Here is a 25487-nt window from a genome sequence, read left to right as displayed (position 1 = left end):
ACACGTCAACAACCACAAGGAGGCTAGACAGGCTAGATCTAGACATAGATATGTGTCGAGATAGAGAAGTTCAGATATGGAAATGTGAAGAAATAGAGAAGTTAGGGTTCACATGTGATGTGCATATCTGCCACAGGGGAGGAGAGACTCAGCTCCATGTCTTTCCTGTCGTCAACGGTTTGAAACACAGTCACGAAAGTACGAAAACGAACACACACCCTCGCCGACAGTCACCTCAGTACCGGTGCCTGGGTTGGGTTGATAGTTTTGTGTGTTTTTACACAAAATAACTTTCAGATCAGTCCCTGAGCCTCTCGCTGCATAATGCATGAGGTTGCCAGAATTCCCCTAACATAACCCCCTTTCTGGGACTTTCCTGTCAACAGGTTTCACTCTGAGTAATAACTCTCTAGGGAGTCTTCAGAGTCACAATACTGGGGCCTCTACGGCCACGGTGATACACCAACCAGGATCAACTGAGTTCAGATAAACCCACACAACTGTCAATATCAGAGGGAAGTCTGCGACGTGAGAGATGCACATAGGGAGAGAAAAAAGAAAGGGAGGGCAGGATGAGTCAGAGGAGGAGAGATGAGGAGAGAGAGAAAGCAGAGGAGACAGACCTGGGCTTTAGGCTGATCGGGGGGTTTGAGGGACTTGATCTTCTCGATACTGAAGAGTTGGTCCTTAGCCTTCCTCAGCACGCGTGCCACACTCTTGTCAGCCACCGGCTGCTTCTCTGCATGGGCCAGCATGGAGCAAAGAGACGGGGCAGGGGCCTGTCTGCCCTGCGCCTGCCCAGGGACGCCACCCGCTGGCTGGGTTGGGGCACTTGGTTTCTCCCTCTCCTGGTCCTCCAACTCCGGGTCTGCCCCCCTCTCTGAGGGCCGCCCCTTCTTGGTCAGACGACCCTTGGACAGGGAGGGGGGAGGGGTCTGGAGCGCCCCCTTGTCAGTGGGCGGAGCTTCAGTGGAGGAAGAGTCCACGGATGCCGGCTTCTTTCGGCCGGGAGTCTTTTTTGGAGCGAGGGATGAAATGCAGTCGTCCGTCTCCCTTCCCTCGGTGGAGAACAGGCTGGAGGCGGGGCTTGGGGAGGCGTCGGGCGTGGAGACCTTCCCTCCTCTTTTCTCCCACTCCTTCCTCCCCTCCCTCTTGTTTTCCTTCTCTCGCTCCCTGCTCTTCTCCGTGTCCCTGTCTTTCTCCTTGGGGGCCGTGGCGCTCCTGCCCCCTTCGGCCCTCCCCCCGCCCCCCCGGCCTGGCTCCTGGGAGCTGGAAGCAAACAGAGGGAAGAGCTGGGAGGAGGAGGAAGAAGCCATGCCGGCAGCCGCCCTCCTGCTGTCGGGGGAGGAGTGCGAGGGCAGGCCCAGGGCCCCGGGGCTGGAGAAGGTGCTGAAGGAGGCAGGAGTTAAGGCACTAGTGACTAGAGGGTTGGGGGGCGCCCCCACCCCACCCCCCGCCACGGGCAGAGAGCCGGACACAGAGCCCCCCATCCCCGACAGATCCGACACCCCCCGCCCGGACACCTGACCCCCTGATTGGCTGCTTCGCCGGGTCATGGAGTGCGACGGGGACCGTGGCTGGCTGCGCAAAGTTCCCAGGGCCCGCCTCTTCTTGCGTCTGATTGACCGTAACGAGCTGGAGGAGGTCTGGAGGGGGGACAGGGACCCGGGGCTGCTGCCCGAAGAAGAGTGCAGGGTGACGGACTCGAAGATCCGGGAGTGGGCCTCGCTGGGGGTGAAGCGTGGGGCTCGCAGCAGGGGACTGCGCTTCTGGAGAGGGGGCGCCTCGAACCTTGAGGACTGGGGCTGGTGATGGTGGTGGTGGAGGGGGGAGAAGAGGCGCGAGCCTGACCCGGACCCCCCTCCCTGGGCTGGGAAGCCCCCCGGCGCGACCCCGGCTCCGGAGCCGCCACCTCCAGGCATCAGGCCCACGTCCTCGGCGGTAAGAGGCGGCGGGCGGAAGTTATCGAAGACAGGCTTCCTGATCAGGCCCTCCTTGGCGTACTTGGCGGAGGAGAAGTAGTGGTGCTGGGAGCGAGACAGCGAGGTCCAGCGGAACGTGGGCTCCCTCAGGATGGATCTGCTGCCCCCCCGCTTGTCCAGTGAGGCTGGGGTCTGCAGGAAGGGGGCGATGGGGTGCGGCAGGATCCAGGGGGACTGGGAGTGATGCTCGCTTACGGGGCCGCCCACGTTGGAGGTGGCGGACTGGGGCGGCTGAGGGGGGGTGAGGAGCGGTGGAGGCGGGGGGGAGGAGGAAGAGGAGGCGGTGGAGGAGGCCTGCTGGGAGGCAGCCAGGGCGGAAGAGGACATGAGGACCCCCGTGGCGGGGCTGATGATGGCCTTCTTCCCCCCGCTGGTCAGGATGCCCCTGCCCCGCCCCCCGACGCTGCCCCGCCCCGACCCCTGACCTCTCCGACCTCGCCGGCCCCGCTCCACCAGAACCTCCGGCTCCGAGGGAGGCGAGGGGGGCCGTGAGGTGTGCAGCTCCGCCTGGGGGGAGGAGGAGCGGCCGCGGCGGCGCTCGGCCACCGACGGGGCCTGCGTGGCCTCTGAGGCCTGGGAGTCGCACGACGAGTCGTCCAGGCTGGGGCTGCTGGAGCGGGACGACTCGGCCGAGGACAGCTGGGAGGAGTGCTGGGACATGGAGCCGCAGGACGCCGCGCTGCTGCTGAACCGGCCGTTGGATGCCGGCATGCCGGCCGGCGGGGGCGGGGCACCGGGCGTGGCGGCGGGGGCCGGCAGGGGAGGGAGGGAGTCGGAAGGGGTGGGAGTCCCGGCGTTGGAGGCTGAGGAGGCCTGGACGGGGGAGGCCGAGGAGGGAGGGGGGGCGGCCGCTGCCACCGCGACAGAAGGGGGCGTCTCCAACCTGGGCACCTTCATGTGGGGAGGCGGAGCCCCGAAGCCGCCCTCGTCCTCCATGAAGCGCTTGGGCGTCTTGATGATGCGCAGCGACACGGTGCTCACCACCGGCATGATGAACTGCCGGATGTTCTTCAGCTGGGTCCTCCTCCTGCGGCGGATGCCGCCCTCGCCGCCCGCCGCCCCCGGCGCCCCGATGGCCACCGCCTCGTTCCCCAGCAGCTTCTTCATCTGCACCCCCTTCTTGGCCCTCTGCAGCAGCTGCTTGGCGATGGTGGCGTCCGTGCGCTTGGCGGGCGGCACCATCCTGGCAGGCTTGATGTGCCGCGGGCTCTGCCTCAGGCCCAGGGGCCGGCCCAGCCTGGAGGGGGAGGGGGAGGCCGGCGGCGAGGTGGCTGGCGACGGGGGATCCGGACTCAGGGGAGGGTGGGAGTCTCTCCCCCTCACAGCCTTGTGGTTCCCCTCCAGGCCCGAGGCCTGGGCGGCGGCGGCAGCCTGAGCTTTGAGGCGCTCGGCGGAGGGCGGCCTCCCGCGTCTGCGTCGCGGCACGCCCGGCACGGCCACGCCCTTCCTGGCGATGGCCTGGAGGCGGGACTTGAGCGGGCTGAGCTTCACCTCGCGGAGGCGCTTCAGCTTGGTCAGCTTGGCGTCGCCGCCTTTCGCCTCGGGGTCCTGCTGCTGGACCGAGCCCAGCGGCGTCCGCTTGGACGACTTCCTGTCCTTGTCCTCGTCGTCTTCCTGCTCCGGCCCGGCCAGCCTGCCCTCCTCCCCGGGGTGCCAGGGTCTCTGGGTGCCCACGGTGGGCGGTCGCCCCCGCCTCTTCTCCCCGGAGCCAGGGGGCCTGCCTGGCAGACGCTTCACCTTATGACCCGGCTGCTCAGCGCCATCCGGTCGCCCCGGGGCCGGCGAGGAAGAGGAGGAGGAAGGGGAGGAGGAAGGGGGGACGAGGCCCGACGCTGCTTTCTGGGCAATCGGTGTTCTGGGGGGCCGGCCTCTGGGCTTCTTCTCCTGCCATGTAGGACCTGGACGCGCGCACACACACACACACACACACACACACGAGGTCAGACGGTAACAGTAGAAAACACTTGAAAGCGTACACGCTTTCCCCATGTGCATATATTCTCACACACACACACTCATATCCATCAGTGTGTGTGTGTGTGTGCGTGTGTGCTTACCCTCTGCAGCCCGCACTGGGCTCTGTACTCTGCTGTGTTCACTGACGGTACCAAAACCCCCAAACGCTTCATCCTGCGGAGCACAGACAAGGAGAGATATGATTATGATATACCTCGTCCATCCGGAACATGCCGGAAGTCTCCTGCAGAGCTGCAGCAGCTGTGGAGAGCTGGGTAATAAGAGACTAGCAGACCGGCCTCATAACATTACTGATACCTGCCCTACATTCCTCCTGATTCATCTGTGGACTGAGAACCACAGTTATCTACACACACACGCATCAGAAACGACAGTGTGTATGTGTGTGTCTAATCTCTTTGCTGCTGACTCATTCGGCTTCTTTCTCCATTTCTGTCTCCCTGCTGTCATGATGAGGTGCCGAAAGCTACCGACGGCCCTGGGCACTAACTCTCACGTACGCTCTCTCTCACACACACACACACACACACACACGCTCTCTCACACACGCACTCTCACACTCCCACACCATTATCTCACACACCATCTCTCAAAAACAGTCACACGCACGCAGATTCTCTCTCGCACAGTCAGGGTCTCTCCACGTCGGGCCTGCTAAGAGTCCTGTTGTCTCCTCTGTAGCCTCACCACTAAGCTGATTAGTCCCACCCAGAGAGGGAGGTCTCAGCCACCACATCAAACGCACACACGCAGGCATAGAAATACGCTCTCTCTAATCTCCTTCAATCAATGCCATGTCCCAAATACAGGCTTATTATCTGTCCTACCCCACCTTATGCCAGTTGCCCCCCCCCCAGCCTCACTAGCCCCCAACCCCCCACCAGATGCCCTCAGGGCAGGAGGGGAGGGCCAGGTCAGCATCCCTGGGGCTTCTCATCACTTGTCAGTCTTTTTGTGCTGTTCATCCTCACAGCATAGAAGGTAGGTGTGTGTGTGTGTGTGAGAAAGAGAGAGAAGGAGTGAGGGGGGGGCGTGTCATTTCATCTTTATTTATAGCTGCGTGTACTACTGCAGTCACGCCAAGCCCTTCGGTCCCTGTTTGTAGGGCAGCTGCTGTCTAAGACGGCTACACTCGCGCATGTACACTCGCGCACACGCACCTCCGGGTCAACGCACTGCCAGCCAGCGATGAGATCACAACACAATGCACTCGTGCAGTCCATAGTGTCAGGGTAACTTTATTTAGCATGGTACATGTTGTACTGATCAGAGCTGCGGTTACGAGCAGCCAGCAAACCTGCTGTCAACACTGGAGCGGATGAAGCCAGGCAGGGGAGGACACGTCAGCTGCAACACAAGGCATCCTCTCTCCCATCCCCATCTCTGTCTTTCTCACTCACTCTCTCGCCCTCCCACATCTCTCTCACTCTCTCTCCCCCATATCGCTCACTCTCTCTTGCCCTTCCCAATCTCTCTTTCTCTCTAACCCATCTCGTTGTCTCTCTCAGTTTCTCCCTCCCTTAGCATTACACCTCCCTCTTCCAGGCTGCTAGGTGACAGAGCGGGGCTGGGGGCAGAGCATAGTCGGGGCAGGGGGCGGGGCATAGTAGCTCTCAACGACATCACAACTCTGCCTTGGGGAGGAAATGCAGCACACACACACAAACAGGCAAACACCCATGAACGCACACATGCATGTACACAGAAGCACACGAACGCACAATACGCCCACACGTGTGCGCACACACACACACACAAACATACACACACAGCCGGGCAGGCAGGCAGGCAAACACATCCCTCCCCCCTCCGATTCACGTCAGCCACACACCCACCCCTACGCGTCAACCACAGAGCCAAGATGTAAACAAGCAGAACATGAGACAGAGAGGGAGGAGGGAGGGACGGGGGGAGGAAGGGAGGGGGGAGGGGGAAGGGAAGGAAATGGGGAGAAGGACAGAGAAAAGTATAGGGGGGAGAGATGAAAAAGAGATGAGAGGAAGGAGAGAGAGTGGTTGTGAAAGAAGAGAGGGGAAGGGGGAAAGAGAAATAAAGGGGATGAAGGAGAGAAGCAAGGAGGAGAGCTAGGAAAGCAGGGGAAAAGGAGAGCGGGGATGGAAAGGAAGGAGCGATAAATGGGGGGGGGGGCGAGGAGAGAGAAAGAGGAGGAAGGAGGCAGGGAAGTGAAGGGGGGGGGAGGAAGGAAAGAAAGAAGGGAATGGTAGGGAGCAGCATGTCCACCACATGGTACAGCAGCAGAGTCTGCCTCGTCTCCCGGGGCGACCGGAGGATGAAAGGAGGTGGGGCTTGATCAAGCTAACACAGAAGCTTACTACATCTCTGTCCAAACAGGACTCCCACACACACACACTCCCCTCCCTCCCTCCCTCCCTGTGTGTGTGTGTGTGCATGGGAGGGAGGGATGGAGGGAGAGACCGCAAGTAGTAAACATGGTGTGTAACGCAGCTTACAGCAAGAGTACAGCTAGAGGTTAGCGAGCTGGGGATGGGGGTGGGGAGGACAGAGTAGTGTAGTATCCTGGTTTTCTATTTTCAACCTCTCCCAGGAGAGGAGAGGGGGATGAGGAGAAGCAGGCTGCTGTAGTAACACTCACTACCTGCCTCTCTTTCTCTCCATGCTGGAAAACAAAGCTGCAGCAGTATACTGTTACCCCACAGTTACCCTGGCTCCCCTGTGGTTGGGGTGTTTTAGATCTCCATCGTGTTCATCTGGACATTGAGGTGCTCCGAATCAGGTCATCACATCTAAGCCTACCGCAGTTTATTGGATAGAAGCCTACTGGGGGTGATCATGTCTAGGCCTATTGGAGGTGATAATGTCTAGGCCTACTGGAGGTAATCATGTCCAGGCCTATTGGAGGTGATAATGTCTAGGCCTACTGGAGGTAATCATGTCCAGGCCTATTGGAGGTGATCATCTCTAGGCCTACTGGAGGTGATCGTGTCGAAGCCTACTGGAGGTGATCATGTCGAAGCCTACTGGAGGTGATCATGTCTAGGCCTAGTGGAGGTGATCATGTCTAGGCCTAGTGGAGGTGATCATGTCGAAGCCTACTGGAGGTGATCATGTCTAGGCCTACTGGAGGTGATCATGTCTAGGCCTACTGGAGGTGATCATGTCTAGGCCTAGTGGAGGTGATCATGTCGAAGCCTACTGGAGGTGATCATGTCGAAGCCTACTGGAGGTGATCATGTCGAGGCCTACTGGAGGTGATCATGTCGAGGACTACTGGAGGTGATCATGTCTAGGCCTACTGGAGGTGATCATGTCTAGGCCTACTGGAGGTGATCATGTCTAGGCCTAGTGGAGGTGATCATGTCTAGGCCTACTGGAGGTGATCATGTCTAAGCCTACTGGAGGTGATCATGTCTAGGCCTAGTGGAGGTGATCATGTCTAGGTCTAGTGGAGGTGATCATGTCTAGGTCTAGTGGAGGTGATCATGTCTAGGCCTAGTGGAGGTGATCATGTCTAGGTCTAGTGGAGGTGATCATGTCTAGGTCTAGAGGAGGTGATCATGTCTAGGCCTAGTGGAGGTGATCATGTCTAGGCCTTCTGGAAGTGATCATGTCGAGGTCTACTGGAGGTGATCAGATAGAAGCCTACTGGAGGTGAAGTGATCTAAGCCTACCACAGGTTTGGTGAGATGCAGATGCAGGTTTGACTAGGGAGGAAGTGACTAGTATCAGTATGCTAATATCGGTTCACTGGGACAGCCCCTGGCAGCCTCTCTTCAGGCCTCAGCCGGATGTGGGGAAGAGGCCGCTGTGATGGGCTCCATCGCTGCTACCCAGGTGTGGGAGGTGAGATGGGATGGGCGTCCCTTCGCTAGGACAGCCAGGAGGAGAAATCAGGCTTGCTGCGACGGTTTAGGACTTCCAACAAGGCTTGTTAAAGAAGGCTTTCCAGAAGAGTCTGCTGTAGCTGTCAACAAAGCGAAGAGCTTTTTTAAAGATGTTCAGGCACAAACACACACATCTCTTCACTGGCAGCCCACTTAGCCACATCAAGTAGTGTACGTGATCATTAGCTGTACCACTGGGGGATATTTGATAGAGTACTGATTCCCTTCAGCTAGTCTCTAAACCTCTCATTACTACAACCTACCCTCCACCCCCCACCCCACTGCTGCAGCAGAGGCCCTCAAACAGAACATACCTCCCACATGAAAATACCTCCCATTTATAATTGGCTGCTGCTTCTAGTTAACTTCTCAGTCGCTCTGGGGCTCTGTCCTCCCATCCTGCCCCCCCCCCCCCCCCTTCCCAGTCAGACCCTGGTTTCTTCTTGGAATCTCAGCAGGATGACATCACCCCGTAGTACACACCTGTGATGTCACAATCCTTCCTGGAATCCGCAGGAAAAACAGGAAGTCCAGTCGAACGGGCCAGTGAGCCATTGCACAAGAGACATCTCACTCTAGGAATAGGTGTTGCGTTTTTAGCTGACCGGCAAATGTGAGCAAAGCCTAAGCCAAGCTAATTAGCCCGAGGCCGTGTCCACCAAAAGGTTGGTATGTGTTCCTGGTGATTAAAGGCAAAGAGTTGAAAGGCAGAGTTTCTGCTCAAATTTGCGAGGCTCAGCTCAGAGCCACGCGACACCTAGTCCTGGAGGCAAGCACAGGAGTTCATGTTGGTTTTGCTGACTGATGCCTCATGTTCCAACACCTCCCACCCACCAAGTCAGGACAGGGAGCAGCAGACCTGGAGCACCAGAGAGGCAGGCCAGGGACTGAGAGCAGACAGACGGGGACTGATAGAGACAGGCAGGGAGAGACAGGCAGGGACAGAGACAGGCAGACTGAAATACTCGCACACTAGTCAAAACAAAGGCTGAAGAGGTGCAATAAGGGACATAAAGTGTGTGTGTGTGTGTGTGTGGGTGGGGGGAGACACACACACACACACACACAGTGGTCTCCTTCTGAAGAGGAGGTGAAAGCCCTTTGCCTGGCTGGGGTAGCAGCATAAAGCCATGGCTGGAAGGGCCTGTGACTAATCCCCCCAGCGTGCTCCCTAAGGGGGGGGGGGGCAGGGGCACTCCCCCCGCCTTTGATACCTCAGCCTGCACTCTTTCAGCCGCCCGCACTTAGGGAGAGCTGGAATAAAGGATGACACAAAGCTTCCTCCTCCCATCCACACGCTGTCTGGAGGGGAAGGTCTGTGGGGGGAGGGAGAGGGGGAGGGGGGGCTTGTTCATGTAAATAGGCCAAACACCTGCCAGACCAGAGTCCTTCCACTCAAACACACCAGTTATATAAACCCAGTGGGGCAGAGAAGAACCGGGTCTGATACCTTTATTCACCGCCCCGCACTTCTGTATGAGTGATTAAACATCGGTCTTAATCTGGGGCCAGACAGAGCAGGAGCCTGAGCAACTAGACAGTAGGATAGCAAAAGAAAACAATTACCCAAAAAAGAAAAACAAAGACAGAGGTGTGTGTGTTTGACACTAGGGGAAGAGAGGGGGGTTTGGTTCCCCTAAAAGTCAACATTGGCGGTGGTTAGGCTCGCCAGTAGCCACTAAACACAATACTAACGTTTGGATGGATCAGGAAGATTAATTTTCGACACACAGCGACAAAAGCCAGCAAATGCTTCCATTTGGACAACAACAGCAACACAAGCCCCTTTTGAGGCGCCCCAATAGGTCTCCCTAATCTATTCCAAAGTGGCAGCTGTCAGAAGAAAAGTTGCTCTCTGCCTCAGACGAGTGTGTGTGTGTGTGAATAGATTCGGGCCTGCCTGGAAGGCGGGATAGAGGGATTGGGGGGGCAGTGTGTCTGGCTACAAGCTTCCCCGTGGGCCCAGCAGGCAACAGTGAGCCAGAACAATCCCAGTATCGCCTCTCTGGCCAGACCGGACCAGGCCAGGCGCAACATCCCCTCTCAATGGAACCACCATGCTGTGTCCACACCGTCCCTGTCCCGCTGCCTCCTCTGGGACATCTGCCCCTGTCCCTCCAGATAGCAGCCCCTCATCCTCCCCTCCTCCCTGCTCCTCTTATCTGCAGAAGAGACTGGAAGCCCTGAGGCACTATTCACTCAAACTACACAAACTATACAGTTCCTCCTGAAAATTATCACTTGTGCCTAAAGCAGTCAAGATCAAGGCAGTGGATTTTAATGTTTGATCTCATGTGTTTAATCAATCTTATACTAACACCGCCGGATGGGATGTAAATTGAATTGGATCAGTGTTTCATCCGAGACTCTTCTTCAATACACTGGGGACCACTTGAGAGGCTAGCGGTTATATTTCATTGAGGTATGGACCGTAATGCGGACCAATCACAACATCAGAACAGTTTGTACTGTACAATAGTTTAGCGGGATGTCGAATTTACCGCAGGAAAATATACAGTAGTACACAAAAATAAACGTTGCTTTTGAATGTTTACAAACAGTGAGTGGTTCACATGAACATCAACGGTTCGACAACAGTGGTGAATACGCGCACGGTCTACTCCCACTGCAACGGACGCGTGCTCATCATGGAAAAGGAAGATGGTAGTTCGCTAAAGCGAACACACCCCCACATCACAAGGTCCGTCCAGCCTCGTTGTTATTGTAGCTGAAGAGCGCCCTGTCAGTACTCCACTGCTAATATGGAATAATAAGAACTAAACACAGCCCTTTACGTCTGATGAAACCTCCAGACTCTCGCCATATGTTTTTCAAGCGTCCTCTGCTCCAGCACGCCTCTTTTACAAGCAGTTACCATAATTCCGACTATTTTTAAGCTAGCTACGCACTGTGTGGAGAGGGGGAAAACATGTCCACCTCCCATTTTCCTTGTATGCATCACCAAGTGCTCCCATGGCTAGCGTGGCGTAGTGCGTAGTGCTGGTGCACACTGACTGGCAAACGTTAGCTAGAAAGCTAGGCGTGCGTTCATGCTAACTACAAAAGCATGGAAGCTAACGTATTGGCCATCTTTGTTTCACGATCAACATAATAATAACCCCCAAGTGGTCACGCTGCAACTTAAGCAGAATACTTCTGGTAATAGCAGACACGAATTGGTTTGGCACGGTAACTAGCCCATAGTCGCTACGTTCAGCTACAGTAGCTTGCGCTAGCGCTCCTGAAAAGCTGAGACTGTTCCAAGATTTGACACCTGGCAGCAAGCGCTTGCTTTTTCTAGAGAAGCACTTCGAATAAATGAGTTTGTCGGATACTTATTTTTTTCTGATATAGGATGGGAAGATAACAGATTTTAAACACGGTAATAGTTGGCCGCACGAGCGTGGACCACAACTCGTATCTTGCCCTCTTCCCTGCATGTTTTGTTTTCAAGCAGTCTAGCCATATGGGGGGTCGTACAGTTGCTTCCAGGGCACCAAATGGCACCAGACACACACTCAGACCCACCAAACCCTAGCTAGCAAGGTACGGGGAACAAGTCTAGCCAGCTAAAAAAACTATATTATAAACTCGCTTTCTAGCCTGATTCACAGTTCTCATGAACCTTTCCCGCTAGTCAGTAGCCTCAAAATAAAGCATCAATTCTGTGTGTCAGTCAGTGTGAATTGCGCTAGCAGTAACGGCTTGACACGAGTAACTACTCAATACTTCAGACACAAGTAGCTATACAGGGAGCTGAAGGCTGGCTAAACAAGTTATCATACGCTACTAGCTAAGCAGGGTCGTGAATGATCCTCTTCATGTGAATTCTGCTGTTCATATGAACTAGCTAGTTCCTCCAGTAGCTAGTGAGCTAACTAACTTAGCCAAGACATTCCTACAATTTTGGGAAACGGACTACTATAGCCAATGTTAGCTCAACAATTAATTGTTTTGATTGCCTCACTGATGCTAGCCAGAAAGGCCAACGGTCTTATGCTAACAAGCTTGCTAAGTTAGCCAGTTAATAAAAGTTGACTTGAACTAGCCAGCTTGCTACCCAGATTGTCAGCAAGTTTACCTACCAAACTGGCGGCATGAGACGTGAAACTCTTAGTGGACCTAGCTAGTTAGATAGCTAACCAAATAACAAGTTACTGTAGTGTAACACACACTATAGTCATGAACCACACACCAGCTATCAGACTGGTCCTTACCTCTCCACTGCTGGAGCCGCTCGACTCCCCCAAAACATCCCGAAATTTCTGCAGGTTGCTACCGATGGCAGAGGAGACTTGTAACGCAGCATCAAACCCAGGTCCGAGGCCGGTCGTGTTAGGGTATGTCCCTGTGCCCGGTCGGAGAGAGGCAGTGACCCGGATTCGGCCCGCTTTCTTCCCGGTGCCCGAGTTGCTGCTCCCTCCGGGCCGAGCAGGGAACCGCCACCGACAGCTGTGCGCCATTTTACACTCTGCCTGCCTGCCCTCCGATCAGACAACTCAGTGGGCGGACACCTAAACCAGCATTACACACACACATCCTCCACTCTCCAATGAACATAAATATCATTATCCATGTTACAGGGTTGAAATCGAGAAGCCCCAACAACGCATTCCCGTCTCTGTGTTCCTCTCTAGACGCTGAGTGGCTAGATCAAAAACAGGTTCCAGGGCATTACCCCGGGAAAAGCGACTCAGTCAAACTACCAGGGTATCTAGCTAATTCAACGACAGTGGGTTCTAGTACTCTGTCCACAGAAATATAGTAGGTACTAAAGCACATGCGCAGAAACCAGGAAACCTACGGCGTTAGATAAACTACATAAAACACAAGGTATAAAATAAACAGTTTTTTATTACTACACCAATAACTATAATTGCAAATCCGAGCTGTGCAGCGGTAAAGTGAACTGCACGAGTCCTCCTTCCCTGCAACAAATATCCATAAACCAGCAGTCGTCATCTACTTCTAGAGTCATTAATGGTCAGTTATTATTATCCAATTAATCAATTATCCAATTGGAGTTCTCTATCCTTTCCCCTTGTTTAACGCAAACTTTATTGGGCATATTGAGTATAGCACGGGCTCGAGAAATATTTAGTATACATTATTAATGTTTATACCATGCTTTGTCAATGCAGTGTACAACTGCTTATTAGTTATGCAGCATCACGGGAAGAATGCTACTGTATTTTTAAGTAGCATTGCTACTTATCTACATGGGCTCTCAAGTTATATCAAAAGTTTGGCGTGAGATTCCCATAACTGTCAGTGTTTGGGTAAAAATTCCGGCCGACCTGAACACTGACTATCATTTTAGCATGCCTGCGCCTCGTCCATTAATTGTATATTGCGGGGCGAGTTATCCCATACTTCTCAGCGTGATAAATTGTTGAAATGCGTGAGGAATACAAGATGTTGGGTGAAAGCGTGAGAAATGGCTGAAACGCGTGAGACTTGAGAGCCCTATATGTAGGCTAAACTAAAGCAGTAATAAAAGTTTAAAAATACTTTTGGATGAAAACGAGTTACCCGTTCTGACTTATTCAGGCTCCAGTTGCATGGCCATAAAAATATTTCATTTGATTTAGACCACATCTTAATGTGGTTTAAAATGGGGATGATGTTTGTTAAGACGACCCAAAGGAAATTAGAGTTGAGTCATACATTATATTCGAGTCACTTCAAACTGCCAATATGAACAGGCCTAGATTAGACAGTGAAAAATGTCTGTGCTTTGGCAACTCCCTTCACACGCAGGAAGCATTCACAACCACATTTCCCCAGGTTTATAACACACCGCTGCTTCTTTATTTCTTAATCATACTGTACACTCCCAAAAAGTCTCACAGTTAAAACATACAAATATTCAATTATAATTTCATCCGGGTAATCATTAAGTTGGTATATATGCAATATACAAATGCATGCCAACAAATCTTTTTATTTAATACCCCACACATTCTACTCATTTATACAAAATCCTCACACTTCACTTCCTGCCTTGTGTCCTCAACTGAGCTACTCCTACTGTTCTGTCTGGGGCTCATTATAACTACACAAACCACTCCGTCCTAGATGTCAGTCCCACACAATCTGCTCTTACTAACAAAGCAACATTGTAGCCTAAAAACTTGTAATAATTAGTCAATAAAAGTCTCATGTAACTCAAGTGAAATTTGTAAAAAGCTTGTGGTTTTAGGCACCCAATTTTCCTTGCCAAAAAATAACAGTTTACCCCACATTTCAAACATTATGCTTGCATAACATATACTGTACGCATCTTAAACGCTCAGTTCACTATGAGCTCATGTCGATTCAAACAAAAGGCGGTATATTCGGACTCTATGTAAACTTTACAGAATGACAAGACTTTACAGCATGACCAGAGTATCTTTAGCCTCCTATTGATCAGTTATGGGTCCTGCAGTCCACATTCCCAGTGCGGTCTCTTCATTATAAAAAATGTGTTTTGGCAAAGAAGATAGAGATGCTACCGTGCCTGGCTGAGGTATGGACAGACTGAAAACTATGTTAACGTAGGCTACTGAGATCCGTATTAAAGTATTAACGAAGTATGAATGAAGCTGGCAGCCCTAATCCACATTTAGGCTTCCACTTGTTCCGTAAGCTTCTGCCGACAGTTTACTCCACCAGGAATCATCTTCTAAACTGTGGTCTTGATAGGATGCAGAGGCACAGACCTGGGACAAACACTGCAAATATTTGAGGTGCGTTTGATCTCCACTCCTGTTCGCACCTCCGGGACTGTTCCATTGGTTTCCTTGCGCTTTGAGTGGAACTAAATCAAGCGCACCTCTCGGCAAAGCAGTATTCTGTGGAGACGAGCTATAGGCCGCAGTTCAGCAGGAAGAAGAGGAGGCCGGTGGAGCACAGTGGGAGAGGAGAGGAAGGGTCAGTAAGTAAAGTCAGTGTCAGTAAGAGAGCTGTGACCATGGCTAGCCCTTAGCCGCTAGGCCCCATCTGCAGCCTTTCCTGCCTATGCTTGTCCAGCCACTGTAAGATCTGCTGCTTGAGCTCCTCGTTGGGCCTGATCTGGTCCATGGTGAGAGGGCTACGGTTGAAGGGGTCCGTCTGATCGCTGTGGAGAAACAACACCATACGGTTTACTGTTACAGCCAACACTTACAACGCTGACAGCTGCCAATGATGTTTCCCTATTCTCCCTTCACAGGAGGAGGGCTGACACTACATCCAGTTTCAAAAGGGGGAGACACTTTGACAAGGATCTAATTACCAAGGAAGGGAGACAGACAAAGGAGCTGAGCTCTGGTCTTCCCAGGGTAACAGGGCAGCTGGCTGAGGCGGAGAGAGAGAATGAGTGTCTCACCTGAGCAGGTGTCTGGCGATGGTGGATCGGTCCACAGTCACGTTAGACGAGGGCAGCAAGACCGGGTCCAGCATCAGGGTGGACATGATGGGGTCCAGGAAGTCATCTGGGGCGTCGGCGAATGTCTCCTCCTCCTGCTGCTGCCGGTCAGCATGAGACTGAGTAGGGGAGGGAGGGAGACAGGTGGGTGGGGATGCAGATTAGAGAGATAGAGAGACAGACAGGTAGGCACTGAGACAGATAGATGGGCAGACAAAGACTTCATCACCATGGCAGCAGCTCCTACCTTGATCTTGTCGGCCAGGAGGCCAAAGCCTACGATCATCTCTCCGGGCTTGTTGATCTTCTTCAGGACGCGCACGGTCTGGGAGAACAGAATGGGGGAGTAGGAGCGGCCATCTTTAGGCACCGTGGCACAGAAGTTCTCCTCATCCCTGGGACATGATGAGGAATACAAGACGGCAAACAGGTTATGGAGAGCCAGGGAGTATGGGATACCTACTGTACCTGGAACAGCTGCAGGTGAGTGGAGAAATGAGGGGCAGGGAGAACCTGTGTGTGTGAGGGAGTTTACGTGTGTGAGAGAGTGCATGTTAGTGAGAGAGTATGTGAGTGAGTTTGTATTAGAAGAGTATGAGTGAGTATGAGTGAGTCTGTGTGTGTGTGTGAGTCTGTGTGTGTGTGTGACTTTGTATGTGCTTGAGTGCGTGTGTAGAGAACGTACCCCAGGTTGAGGTAGATGGTGCAGATGTCAGAGACCAGTTGCTGGGGTTTGAAGTCAAACTCGCTGAAGTCCTTCACCTTCAGGGCCCCCATCTTTGGCCCCACCAGATGCTGCAGGAAGTAGTTCAACATGGAGATGATCCTCTCAGCCAGGAATGGGTGGACGAAGATCCCCTTTATCTCTGGAGGGAGACAGGGGGAGGAGAGGAAGGGAGAGAGGGGGAGGAGAGATAAAGATGGATGAGTGAGAGCTCAGAAACATCCTATTTCAAGACATCCTTTGAACACAACATTATCACATAATCTTACATCCATAGCATACAATACTATAGGATTCAACAAAAACACTAACCACCCTGCTACAATGGGATTCCAACCCCAGGTCAGCTCAGCTGGTCTCTCTCAAGACTGGTAGGCTTTCTCTGGGTCTCTCTAAGCTCAGTAGGGTTCATATTCTGGAGTGTTCCGTACCAGAGGTGAGGAAGGCCAGAGTCCCGATGGTCTCGTTTGACATGATGTTGTGGAAGCGTCCGAGCTGACCAAACATCTGCAGGCTGGACTCCTTCTCCTTCCTGGCGTCCGGCGCTAGGCCCTCCCACTCGCCACGGTCCCTCTCCAGCTGCAGCAGCTTGATCTTGCTCAGATACTGACAAGGACATAGGATGTGAATACAGACAGAGTTGACCAATAAGGGGGCAGCATTAGGAGTACTGACAGGGACGCAAACCAATCATTACAAGGTCAGCCCGGGTCTTGATGACAACATAACCCGGCCATGGCCTAGAAGAAGGGAAAAGGATGGTGGGTGTATGGGGGGCGATCAATGGAGGTAGAGAGCTGAAAGAGAGTGGTTCTGACCTGTATGGCCTCGTCTAGAAGGAAGATGGCATCGTTCATCAGCAAGTTGAGGTACCGGAGGAACAGAGGAGGGTTCATGGCCTCCAGGTTCTCAGACGCGTACACAGCCAGGCGCTGGAACACACACACACACAGTTAGCATACTGGTGCAAGACGTGGTTCATGCTCTGTTGACTTCCACAGGGTGCATGAGTACTAAGACAACCCATGTTTCTAGTGAAAGTTCTATTGTGTTATTGTTTTTATGTGAGCATAATGTCAGCGTGTGGAGTTGTCTAACCTTGACGCTCTCTCGGTAGCTTTCCTTCTCCCACATGTACCGGAGGATGGGGTACATGGGTCTGCGGTAGTTGAACTTCTGCTCAAACTGGTGGGGGTCACCTGTGTGTGTGTGTGGGGGGGGGGGGGGGGGGGGGGGGGGGGGAGTTAGGCACAAGAGAAGAAGTTTCATATGACTGTCCAGAGGCCTGTTCCATAAAGCGAGTTTACCGAATAAGACTCATTTCAGAATCAGAATCAGAAAGGGATTTATTCGCCATGAAAGTTTGCACAGACAAGGAATTTGCTTTGGCAGGAAGGTGCATACAATAAACATATACCTAAAAATTAAATATGTGGACTAACTATACTAAGGGTACATAAACTAGCAGTACTAAGTGGGATAAATATAAGTTGCCGTAAATTACAATAGTAATAGTTTCTAGTTCATTCGGTTCCATAAAGCTAGCTTAACGTAGTTCACACTCGGTTACTATGGCAACTTAGGCTGCGAAACTAGTCTGGTCCGGGGCAGGTAAACTGTCAGGCTTAGCGTGACTTGGTGCTTAACCAGACCTTCCTGTAACACTGACCCAACGGGAAAACGATGATTTACCACGGATATTCTCATTTTCTTATTCTCATCAGTTCAATATGTTCAACATTGATAGACAATCAACTTAAATAGCCTACATAGGCTACAACATGTAGCCTAATGTATTAAACGATGATGAACAATTATTTGATACACGCCACGTTAAACTTAGCCTATGGCTAGCCTAGTTTGTGATTTCAAATGTTTAGGCATCAGGGATAGGCCTATCTCAATCTAAATTATCAGAGTATAATTATCATAGCTATATAGTTGTTAATAGTAGTCTACAATTGCAAAACAAACCTAAATCCATAGGCTACATCTATATCCTCCATTTTCCAGACACAACCATGTTAAAAAGTTAGGCTACTGGGTAATGTATTGATTAATAGTAGGCTATTTATTTAAAACAATGTAAAAAAAAATGTGTTTAGAGGGTGTCTGTTTTTCAATCAACGAAGTAAATGTCTAAAAGAGGACCTCGACCTACTTAGCCTATCGTTCACGTCAATCATGGCGTGTCGTTTCATTTTGATGAAGCGGTGGATGAGGGAGCCGTCATAGTACACGGCTTAAAGGGAACGTTCTTTCTGGAAGAAGTCACGTGGCGGTGTGCATTGCTTTTGCCGTGTGGATTGTATGATCCATGTTTTACCTCTCAGGCTGCTTAAGAATAGGGTGCAGGCGCAATTAGCTTGACTACTTAAATCTGACTTGAATTAGTAGGACTGCGTGAGCTGAAATTGGCCTTTATGGAACCGCTTTATCCCCGCTTGACTTGTTAAGCTAATTCAAGTCTGGTTTGGGACTTTAAGTCCAACTTATTTGAGCGGCCTTTATGGAACAGGCCCCAGGTCTAGGAAGACTTTCAAACACTACGCTCGCTCTCTCACTCTCTCACACACACACACACACACACACACACACACACAGTTGCCCTGCCTCACCAGTGAACTCGATGTCCACGAACACAGAGATGAGAGCCTCGGCCAGGTTGGGGGCGTGGCGATAGGAGCAGAACACCCTCTCCCGCTGAAACATGATTGGCTGAGTCGTGCCTGGGGCCGCGGGTTCCATGTGCGGCATCACAGCCTCCAGGACCTCTGCCAGCTTGGCCCGCAGGTGAGGGTTCTTCATCCTGGAGGGAGAACAAGGGAACCAGGTGGAACAGAGAACATGGTGAACCTCGGTGGCAAGATGATGGGTTCTTCCTCTCTCTTTCTGCTCCTTGTCTACATCTGTTCTCTGATCTCTTTCCCTCTCTTCCAGCCTTCCACCTCCTCACCTCTCCACGTTGCCCATGAAGACAGTGATGAAGTTAAGCACTTGCTCCAGGCTCTCAGCAGAAGACTCCAGGACCTCGTCAGCGAACCGGCGCAGAAAGATGAAGAAATCTCCCAGGTTCTCCGCAAAGAACTCTGAGGAACATGCAGAACAGAACCACCTTAGATTCAGAACCTGGGCTACGCGGACACAAGCCCTGTCAGACGGTTGGAGGAGACAGGAGGAAAGGGAGAAGGCTGGCGGAGAGACAGCGGAGGACAAGAGACATGGGATGAAGAAAGAAAAAGAGAGAGAGAGAGAGAGAGACATGCAGAAATGGCAAAATCCGGTTTCTAAGTGTGCCATTGGTGGGCCTAATAATGTCAGAATCATTTTGGTAGTAATGCTTAAATAGAGAGTAAAAAGCTAAAGATACCCACCAGGAACACAGCAGAGCATGTTATTGTTTAGTGGCAGCAGGGGGAAGTTGAGGGGCATGTGCTCCGGCCCCTGGTTGTCCAGGCCCAGCTGCACCAGCAGGGCAGCCGTGGAGGCCTGGAGGTTGAGGCAGCACTGCAGCATGGCGGGCTGCGTGGCGGCAGCCTTGGTGGACAGGTAGACCGTCATCAGGCGCTCAAACTGCTCCCGGAGCTGCTCCGTCACCGTGCCCCCCGCCAGCTGGGCCTCTCGCCACGTCCCCTGGAGGCGGTGAAGGGACTGGTTCATCTTCACCATCTGGTCGTGGAGCCTGGAGGGACACACACACACTGGAGTAAAAAAAAAAGTTGCGCAGGTATGTACACACAGGTATTCCAAAATGTGGAAGCCCAGGTGTGTGTTACCTGTGGAAGCCCAGGTGCAGGGTGAGCTGGGTGAGGATGAGGTTCTCCGTCAGCAGGCTGTAAGACTGGGCATACTCCACTGGCTGCTGGGGCAGAGCAGGGATCAAACAGGTCTCCTTATCTAGACCTGGAGTAGACCACACACACACACACACACACACACACACACAGGTCTTAGAGCCAGCAAAATTGCTTTACACACTCAAAACATAGACTCACTCTCACCACACCCACAAGTGTATTCAGCACACACACACACACACACACACACTTACCCCGGGCATGTACATTGCGGTTGCGTCTCTCCTCCTCGCTGAGCTCTTTTAGGGCGCAGTAGCTGGGGTTAAAGGTCAACAGTTTGGGCGAGCGCGGCCGACAGAAGGGCTGGCAAAGCTTCAGGAGGGCAGAGCCTAAGTTCAGGAAGAAGGCGTCAGAGGCGTACATCTGGAAGAAGATCTCCGGCATCTGATTGGCCCAGATCTTGGTGCGTCCGGCATTGGCCTGGAGACAGCCGCCCAACCAGGAGAGAAGGAGGTGTCGCGTCTCCCCAGAGCGCTGGAGCAGGTTCTTCAGGATCTGGTGCAGCTTGTCATGGAACTGACCCATGAACTGGAACACAGGACAGGAGTTCCAGGGCAGGGACAGAGGGTCAGGGGTCAGTCACTAGACCAAATACATTCTTTCTCTTTCAAGATCTCCTGGCATTTCATTGTAATTGCAATTATTTTGACCCACAGACTACAACGTCTTGAAAGCTCAGCCCAGCAGACAGAACAAACCAGGCCAGACCAGAGGACAGGAACCTCACCTGCTGTATGTTGGCCTCCTGCACCTTCATCTCCTGGGGGCTGGAGCTGGAGGGGTTGAGGAAGTACCCGTGTCCCTCCACCACCCCAGGGGTCTTCAGCAGGCAGGACACGCTCAGCACTGCCCCCAGCAGGCTCTTCTGGTACTGCAGCCCGTTGCTTGGGTCCTTAGGCTGGATGTACTCCACCAGGACCTGAGAAGGAGGAGGGAGAGAAAAAGGTAGGTGGGAGTGGGAAGGCGGGAGGGGTGAAGGAGAAAGGAAAAGAGAGTGGAAGAAAGAAGGGAAGGAGAGTGGAAAGAGAGAGGTAAGGAAGGAGAAGTTAAGGGGGAAGAAGAGAGACGGAGAAAAGGGCAGTGGAATGGAGAGATGAATGTGGAGAATGGAGGGATGTAAAACAGGTTAGGTGAAAAAGTCAAAAGTTAAAGTGAGATAAGAATTGCTAACAGCTCCTCTGAGGACAGAGGTTATATAACCACACAAGTAACCACTGTGTGTCGACTGAATGCATTGAACCACATCCTCCGGCATAGTTTGGTGTGTACAAGCAATATCGACATACAAGTTAATATAAAAGTATGTGTGTGTGTGTTGGCGTCTTCCTGTGAGGAGTTTGGTGTGTTATGACAATCAGAGTTAATAAACAAATTAAAAAGTATCTCTGTGTAGTCAGCTTCTGACAGACTTAATTAAAAAATCGGCTGTGTGCAGCAAACGCTTCCCTGGGGCGGGGGCTGACCTTGGCGATGTCCTTCTGGTGGCTGAAGTAGAGCAGGATGTCCAGGTAGGAGTAGAACAGAGGCTGGCACAGGTCCAGCTCCTTCAGCCTCCCCTGGAAGATGTCCAGCACAGGCACCACCACCTCCGCAAACGTACGCACCTCCTGGTCCGCCAGCAGGCCGACTATCACCTCCTCCACAAACTCCACCACCTCCTCTGGTTCTGGGACAGAACACACACACACACAGAGATAATGTTACCAGTCAGGAGAGGAGGGGAGGGAAGAAGAGAGAGGAGAAGAGGAAGAGGAGAGGAGTGAAGAGTGAAGAGGGGAGGAGAGAGTAGGAGGGGAGCGACGAGGGACGAGCAGGAGGAGAGAGAGAGAGAGAGAGAGAGAGAGAGAGAGAGAGAGAGAGAGAGAGAGAGAGAGAGAGAGAGAGAGAGAGAGAGAACCTACGCGCTCTGCGGACGCCCTCCAGCAGCAGGTCCAGCAGCTGCTCGTAGATGTTCTGACTGATGTACATCTCCGGCGTGAGGAGGACCGTGCGCGTGTTGGACACCGTGAGGTTCTTACAGCGCACCGCGTTGGGCAGCATCTTCTCTGGGACCTTGGTCACCTGGAACAGGGGGGACAGGAACAGGGATGAGCTGAGGAGAGAGTGTGTATGTGTATGGGTGTGTTTGTGTGTTTGTGCCCCACCTCTTCCTTGGCCCTCTGGTAGCAGGCAAAGAGGTAGGGAATGGCGGACATCTCTCCGGCGTCGCGGTCAGCTGACAGGTTGACCGTGCTGCAGGACGTCATGTAGATCAGGTTGTTCCCTGGCTCCAGCAGCAGCAGGCGGTTAAACAGAGCCTGGGGGGGCAGCAGGGAGGGGGGGGGGGGGGTCACAGACAGCTAGGACAGGTACCACATCATCTCCACTTCACTGTGTTGCAGTCTGCCGATTACACAATGAGGAGGTGATGAGTGAAGGAGTGAGCGTGACAGAGAAACTGAGAAAGAGAGAAAGGGGGGGACGAGATCAAAACAAAGAATAGAGAGAGAGAGAGAGAGCGAGAGAGGGAGACAGAGAGAGAGGTGTTTAGAGTATGAAGGCGTGTGTACCTGCTCTATGTTGTCCATGTCCAGCCAGTCCTGCCCGTCCAGGTCGGCAGCCATCTCCTCCAGGTACACACAGCGGGGGGGGATGCCGTTCCCCCCTCTCAGACTGGGGTCACCTGGGGGAGGGGGGGGGCAGCTGCTTACAGCAGGAAGCTCAACCAACAGTTCACACAAAGACACAAAAAGCTCAACAGAATTATGAATCAATAACAACATCAAATATGTCACTATCATGACGTGTCATCTGAAACTGAAAGAGGACTACAAATATATAAAAGACATTGGGAAAACCGATGAGTTTGTTTACTTCACAAACCCTCAACAATACAGCAAGTATGCAGGAAGCTGCCACATGATGACGTCTTGATCAGCCCTGCCCTGACGGGCTGCCAGTGAGTTCTGGGTTAGCAGCAAACAAGACAATAACTCATCTGTGATGAGTATCTCCAGGACAGCAGCAGCTCTGAGCATCATAATCACCATCATCACTATCTATCATCTATCTGCGGGGCAAGGCTGCCTGACTCATCCAGGGCCGGCAGCAGACTGAAATCAGGTCGCACTCTACACTACAGCGAGGCTTAGCTTGAGGTAGATACCAGTAAGCTACCCAAATCTATATCACCCGCTCTTCCCGTCACTGCCAGAGATGATGAGGTGGAGGACGAGAGGGGGAGGTGGGGAGCAGGGTAGGGCTTTGGGAGCAGTGAGGATGAGCTCCCGATGACATCAACTCTCTGAGTCAGAGGCTTGATGTCCTCTAGCTACGTCAATCACTGTCTCTTCCCTCCATCAGAGGGGCGGGGTGAGGGGAGCTAGCAGGAGGAGGTGGGGGGGGGACTCTCTTGGGCCAAACACGAGGCTTCACTCTTCACCTCTTTCCTCTCCTGTCCATTATCTCCCCCTCCTCTTATCTTCTGTCCCCTTTTCTTACATTACTTTTTACATTTTAGTCATTTAAGCAGGAGCTTTTATCTTAAGCAAAACACAAAGGAGAGAAGGAGCGAGCCAGACTCTTCATCTACCCACACCCCTCCTTCATCCCACCCTCCTCTTCTTCTCTCCCCATTTATCTTCTTCTTACCCCTCTTCCTCTTCCCCTCCCTAACCCCCTCCCCACCCTTCCTCGGTTCATCTCCGACACTAATCAATTCCAGCAGACTAATAGAGTGCAGGAGGCCGCCAAGGGCTTTCCATCAGTCTACAAGAGGACAACAGGGGCTAGTTAGTGGTGATGAATCATCATTGTTCAAGTTGCACAGGTGTGTGTGCCCCTCAGTGGATCGACCAAAGCAGTCTGAGCAGGAGTGATGTAAGCTGTTACTCCTGCCATTCACTGGCCTTGAGAAACTACACAGGAACAGTCTACCGTGTAGGGTTGCATGGCTTGCATGAGCTGTAAGTGTGCTCAGAGACAAATCTTTACAGACCACATGCCTCCACCCTGACAGAAGTGAGCGTGTCTCCCCGGAGAACAGAACACAGGGACTTCCACCTCGTCGCAAGCTCCTCTGCTGGAGCGAGCGGCCACTCACTGTTGTCGAGGGTGATGAGGAAGATCCTCTGGATCATGTGATTGATGTTGAGCTGCTCGCAGAGTTCCTGCCGCGAGCGGAAAGACCGGCTGATCTCCGCCACCGAGTCATCGTTGTCCTCGATGCTGTCGCTCACAGAGTTCTCCGACTCTGAATGGCTCTCCCCCGAGTCTTCCGCTGTAACAAAGGAAGACGAATCAGAATAAGCCATTCAGGGTACTATGATGTCAGCCAACACAAATAATATCTGCTGGCTGACATCACAGTACGGAAAGATCTGAACACTGTATCCTATGTACTGTATATTTATAGACTGATACTTGCAGTGGTCATGTACTGTATAGATGTAGGCAGTGTTTATTGGGTTTTTAGATTATAATAACATTATTTTTAAATGTATTCATTTAACAGATGCTTGACTTATCCAACTACTGAGCTACACCTATCCCGGGACCATCAGGGCTGCTGCTCTATGACTTACAGGGTTGTTCTGCATGCTGCTGGGGAGTCTGGCCCGACGCAAACTGCTTGGCATCGGCCAGGGTGCTGAAGAGAGCAGCGAAGGGGTTCCGGGAGATATTCTGATTGTTGTTTCCCTGGTCAGTCATCTCACTGGAGCTCCAGCCACTCACCCCATCCACAGGGACTACTGACTCGCACCCGTCTGTAGTCGGTCTGCACCGGCCTGTATACACACGCAGCACGCACGCCTCAGTCATCACTAGTAAATACAACAGGTTGAGAGAACCCTTGTCTACTAAGATGTGCACGCTTGACAGAAAACTACACTGGCGGTACCTTAACACCGGTTCGTTGACACCATTAGACGCACAGAAATGGGCGTTACTGGATTTTATCTGCCTTAAGTAGTTGGCTAAAATGGAGCTGGGAAGTATTGCAGTAATCATTGTAGTTCCGTAAAACAATTAGTAACATTAAAATTAGGTGGTAGTTGGGTAACACCTAGTTAACGGGTAACATAGCAGGCATTCGTGACAGCTGTCAGATCGTTCTAGCTTAGCTAGCATAACTACCCAACGTGTTAGCTACCTGGCTACGTACAGTAGCTCTAGCTATCTTAGCTGACGTTAGCTAAAATGTGTCCCATAAACTAAGGCCAACTCGATGTGCTCACTTGTCATCAATGATTAAAATCCATGAAGATGCATTTGTCTTTGCATAAAAAAGAGGATGACAATCTTAGCTAACAATGTCCGAAAGTTATCGGGTTCAAATTCACACATTAGCTAGCTAGCTAACAAGTCTAGTATGCCAGGAAGCAGCCATTAGCGAAAGCTATCTAGCCAGGTACTTCTGTCTGCCTAAACTAGCTAGTGCTAGCTAGCTGGTTACTTATATGTGACTTGGACGTTACGTATTTTCTATCACTTTACATTACTGTATTGCATACACTAATAGCTCAGAATATATCATTTCAACTACAAGCATGTTGTCATACCTGGTTGTTGGATATTTTCAGGTTTGTTTCAGAACTGCTGCCCTGCGAAATTCTCGTAGCTAGGCTCACAGTAAACATAGATGGTTCAACGTCATCAGTAGACGACAGGGGCCGTCCGCGCCTCTGCCTATGGTTTCTGCTCGTCTCCTTAAGT

At 52.3% G+C, this 25487-nt stretch overlaps 2 protein-coding genes across 2 annotated transcripts in view; both read right to left on the bottom strand.

Moving 5' to 3' along the window:
* The window catches only part of kmt2a (lysine (K)-specific methyltransferase 2A), a 33647-nt gene extending 21362 nt beyond the window's left edge, over positions 1-12285 (bottom strand). The window contains exons 1-3 of the mRNA XM_067245837.1: positions 12040-12285; positions 4040-4112; positions 624-3880 (exon numbers count right to left, since the gene is read on the bottom strand). Of these exons, the coding sequence (XP_067101938.1) occupies positions 624-3880; positions 4040-4112; positions 12040-12285 (3576 nt within the window). The remainder of the gene's footprint in view (positions 1-623; positions 3881-4039; positions 4113-12039) is intronic.
* Positions 12286-13606: 1321 nt separating this feature from the next.
* Positions 13607-25409, bottom strand: ube4a (ubiquitination factor E4A (UFD2 homolog, yeast)). Its single transcript, XM_067246838.1, has 20 exons — positions 25334-25409; positions 24356-24559; positions 23875-24051; positions 22343-22455; positions 21938-22090; positions 21695-21854; positions 21257-21459; positions 20521-20712; positions 19988-20321; positions 19713-19839; positions 19311-19618; positions 18893-19025; positions 18555-18745; positions 17035-17135; positions 16755-16868; positions 16368-16542; positions 15898-16078; positions 15460-15607; positions 15174-15331; positions 13607-14924 (listed from the first exon to the last, which is right to left on the bottom strand). The coding sequence occupies exons 2-20, from the start codon at positions 24480-24482 to the stop codon at positions 14789-14791; spliced, it is 3231 nt and encodes a 1076-aa protein (XP_067102939.1). The 5' UTR covers positions 24483-24559; positions 25334-25409; the 3' UTR covers positions 13607-14788.
* Between the last annotated feature and the right edge of the window lie 78 nt (positions 25410-25487).

This window comes from Osmerus mordax, chromosome 11 (assembly GCF_038355195.1).
Source record: "Osmerus mordax isolate fOsmMor3 chromosome 11, fOsmMor3.pri, whole genome shotgun sequence".
Lineage (NCBI taxonomy): Eukaryota > Metazoa > Chordata > Actinopteri > Osmeriformes > Osmeridae > Osmerus > Osmerus mordax.
The sequence above is the reverse complement of the archived record's forward strand: the minus strand, read 5'-3'. Positions and strand labels throughout refer to the sequence as shown.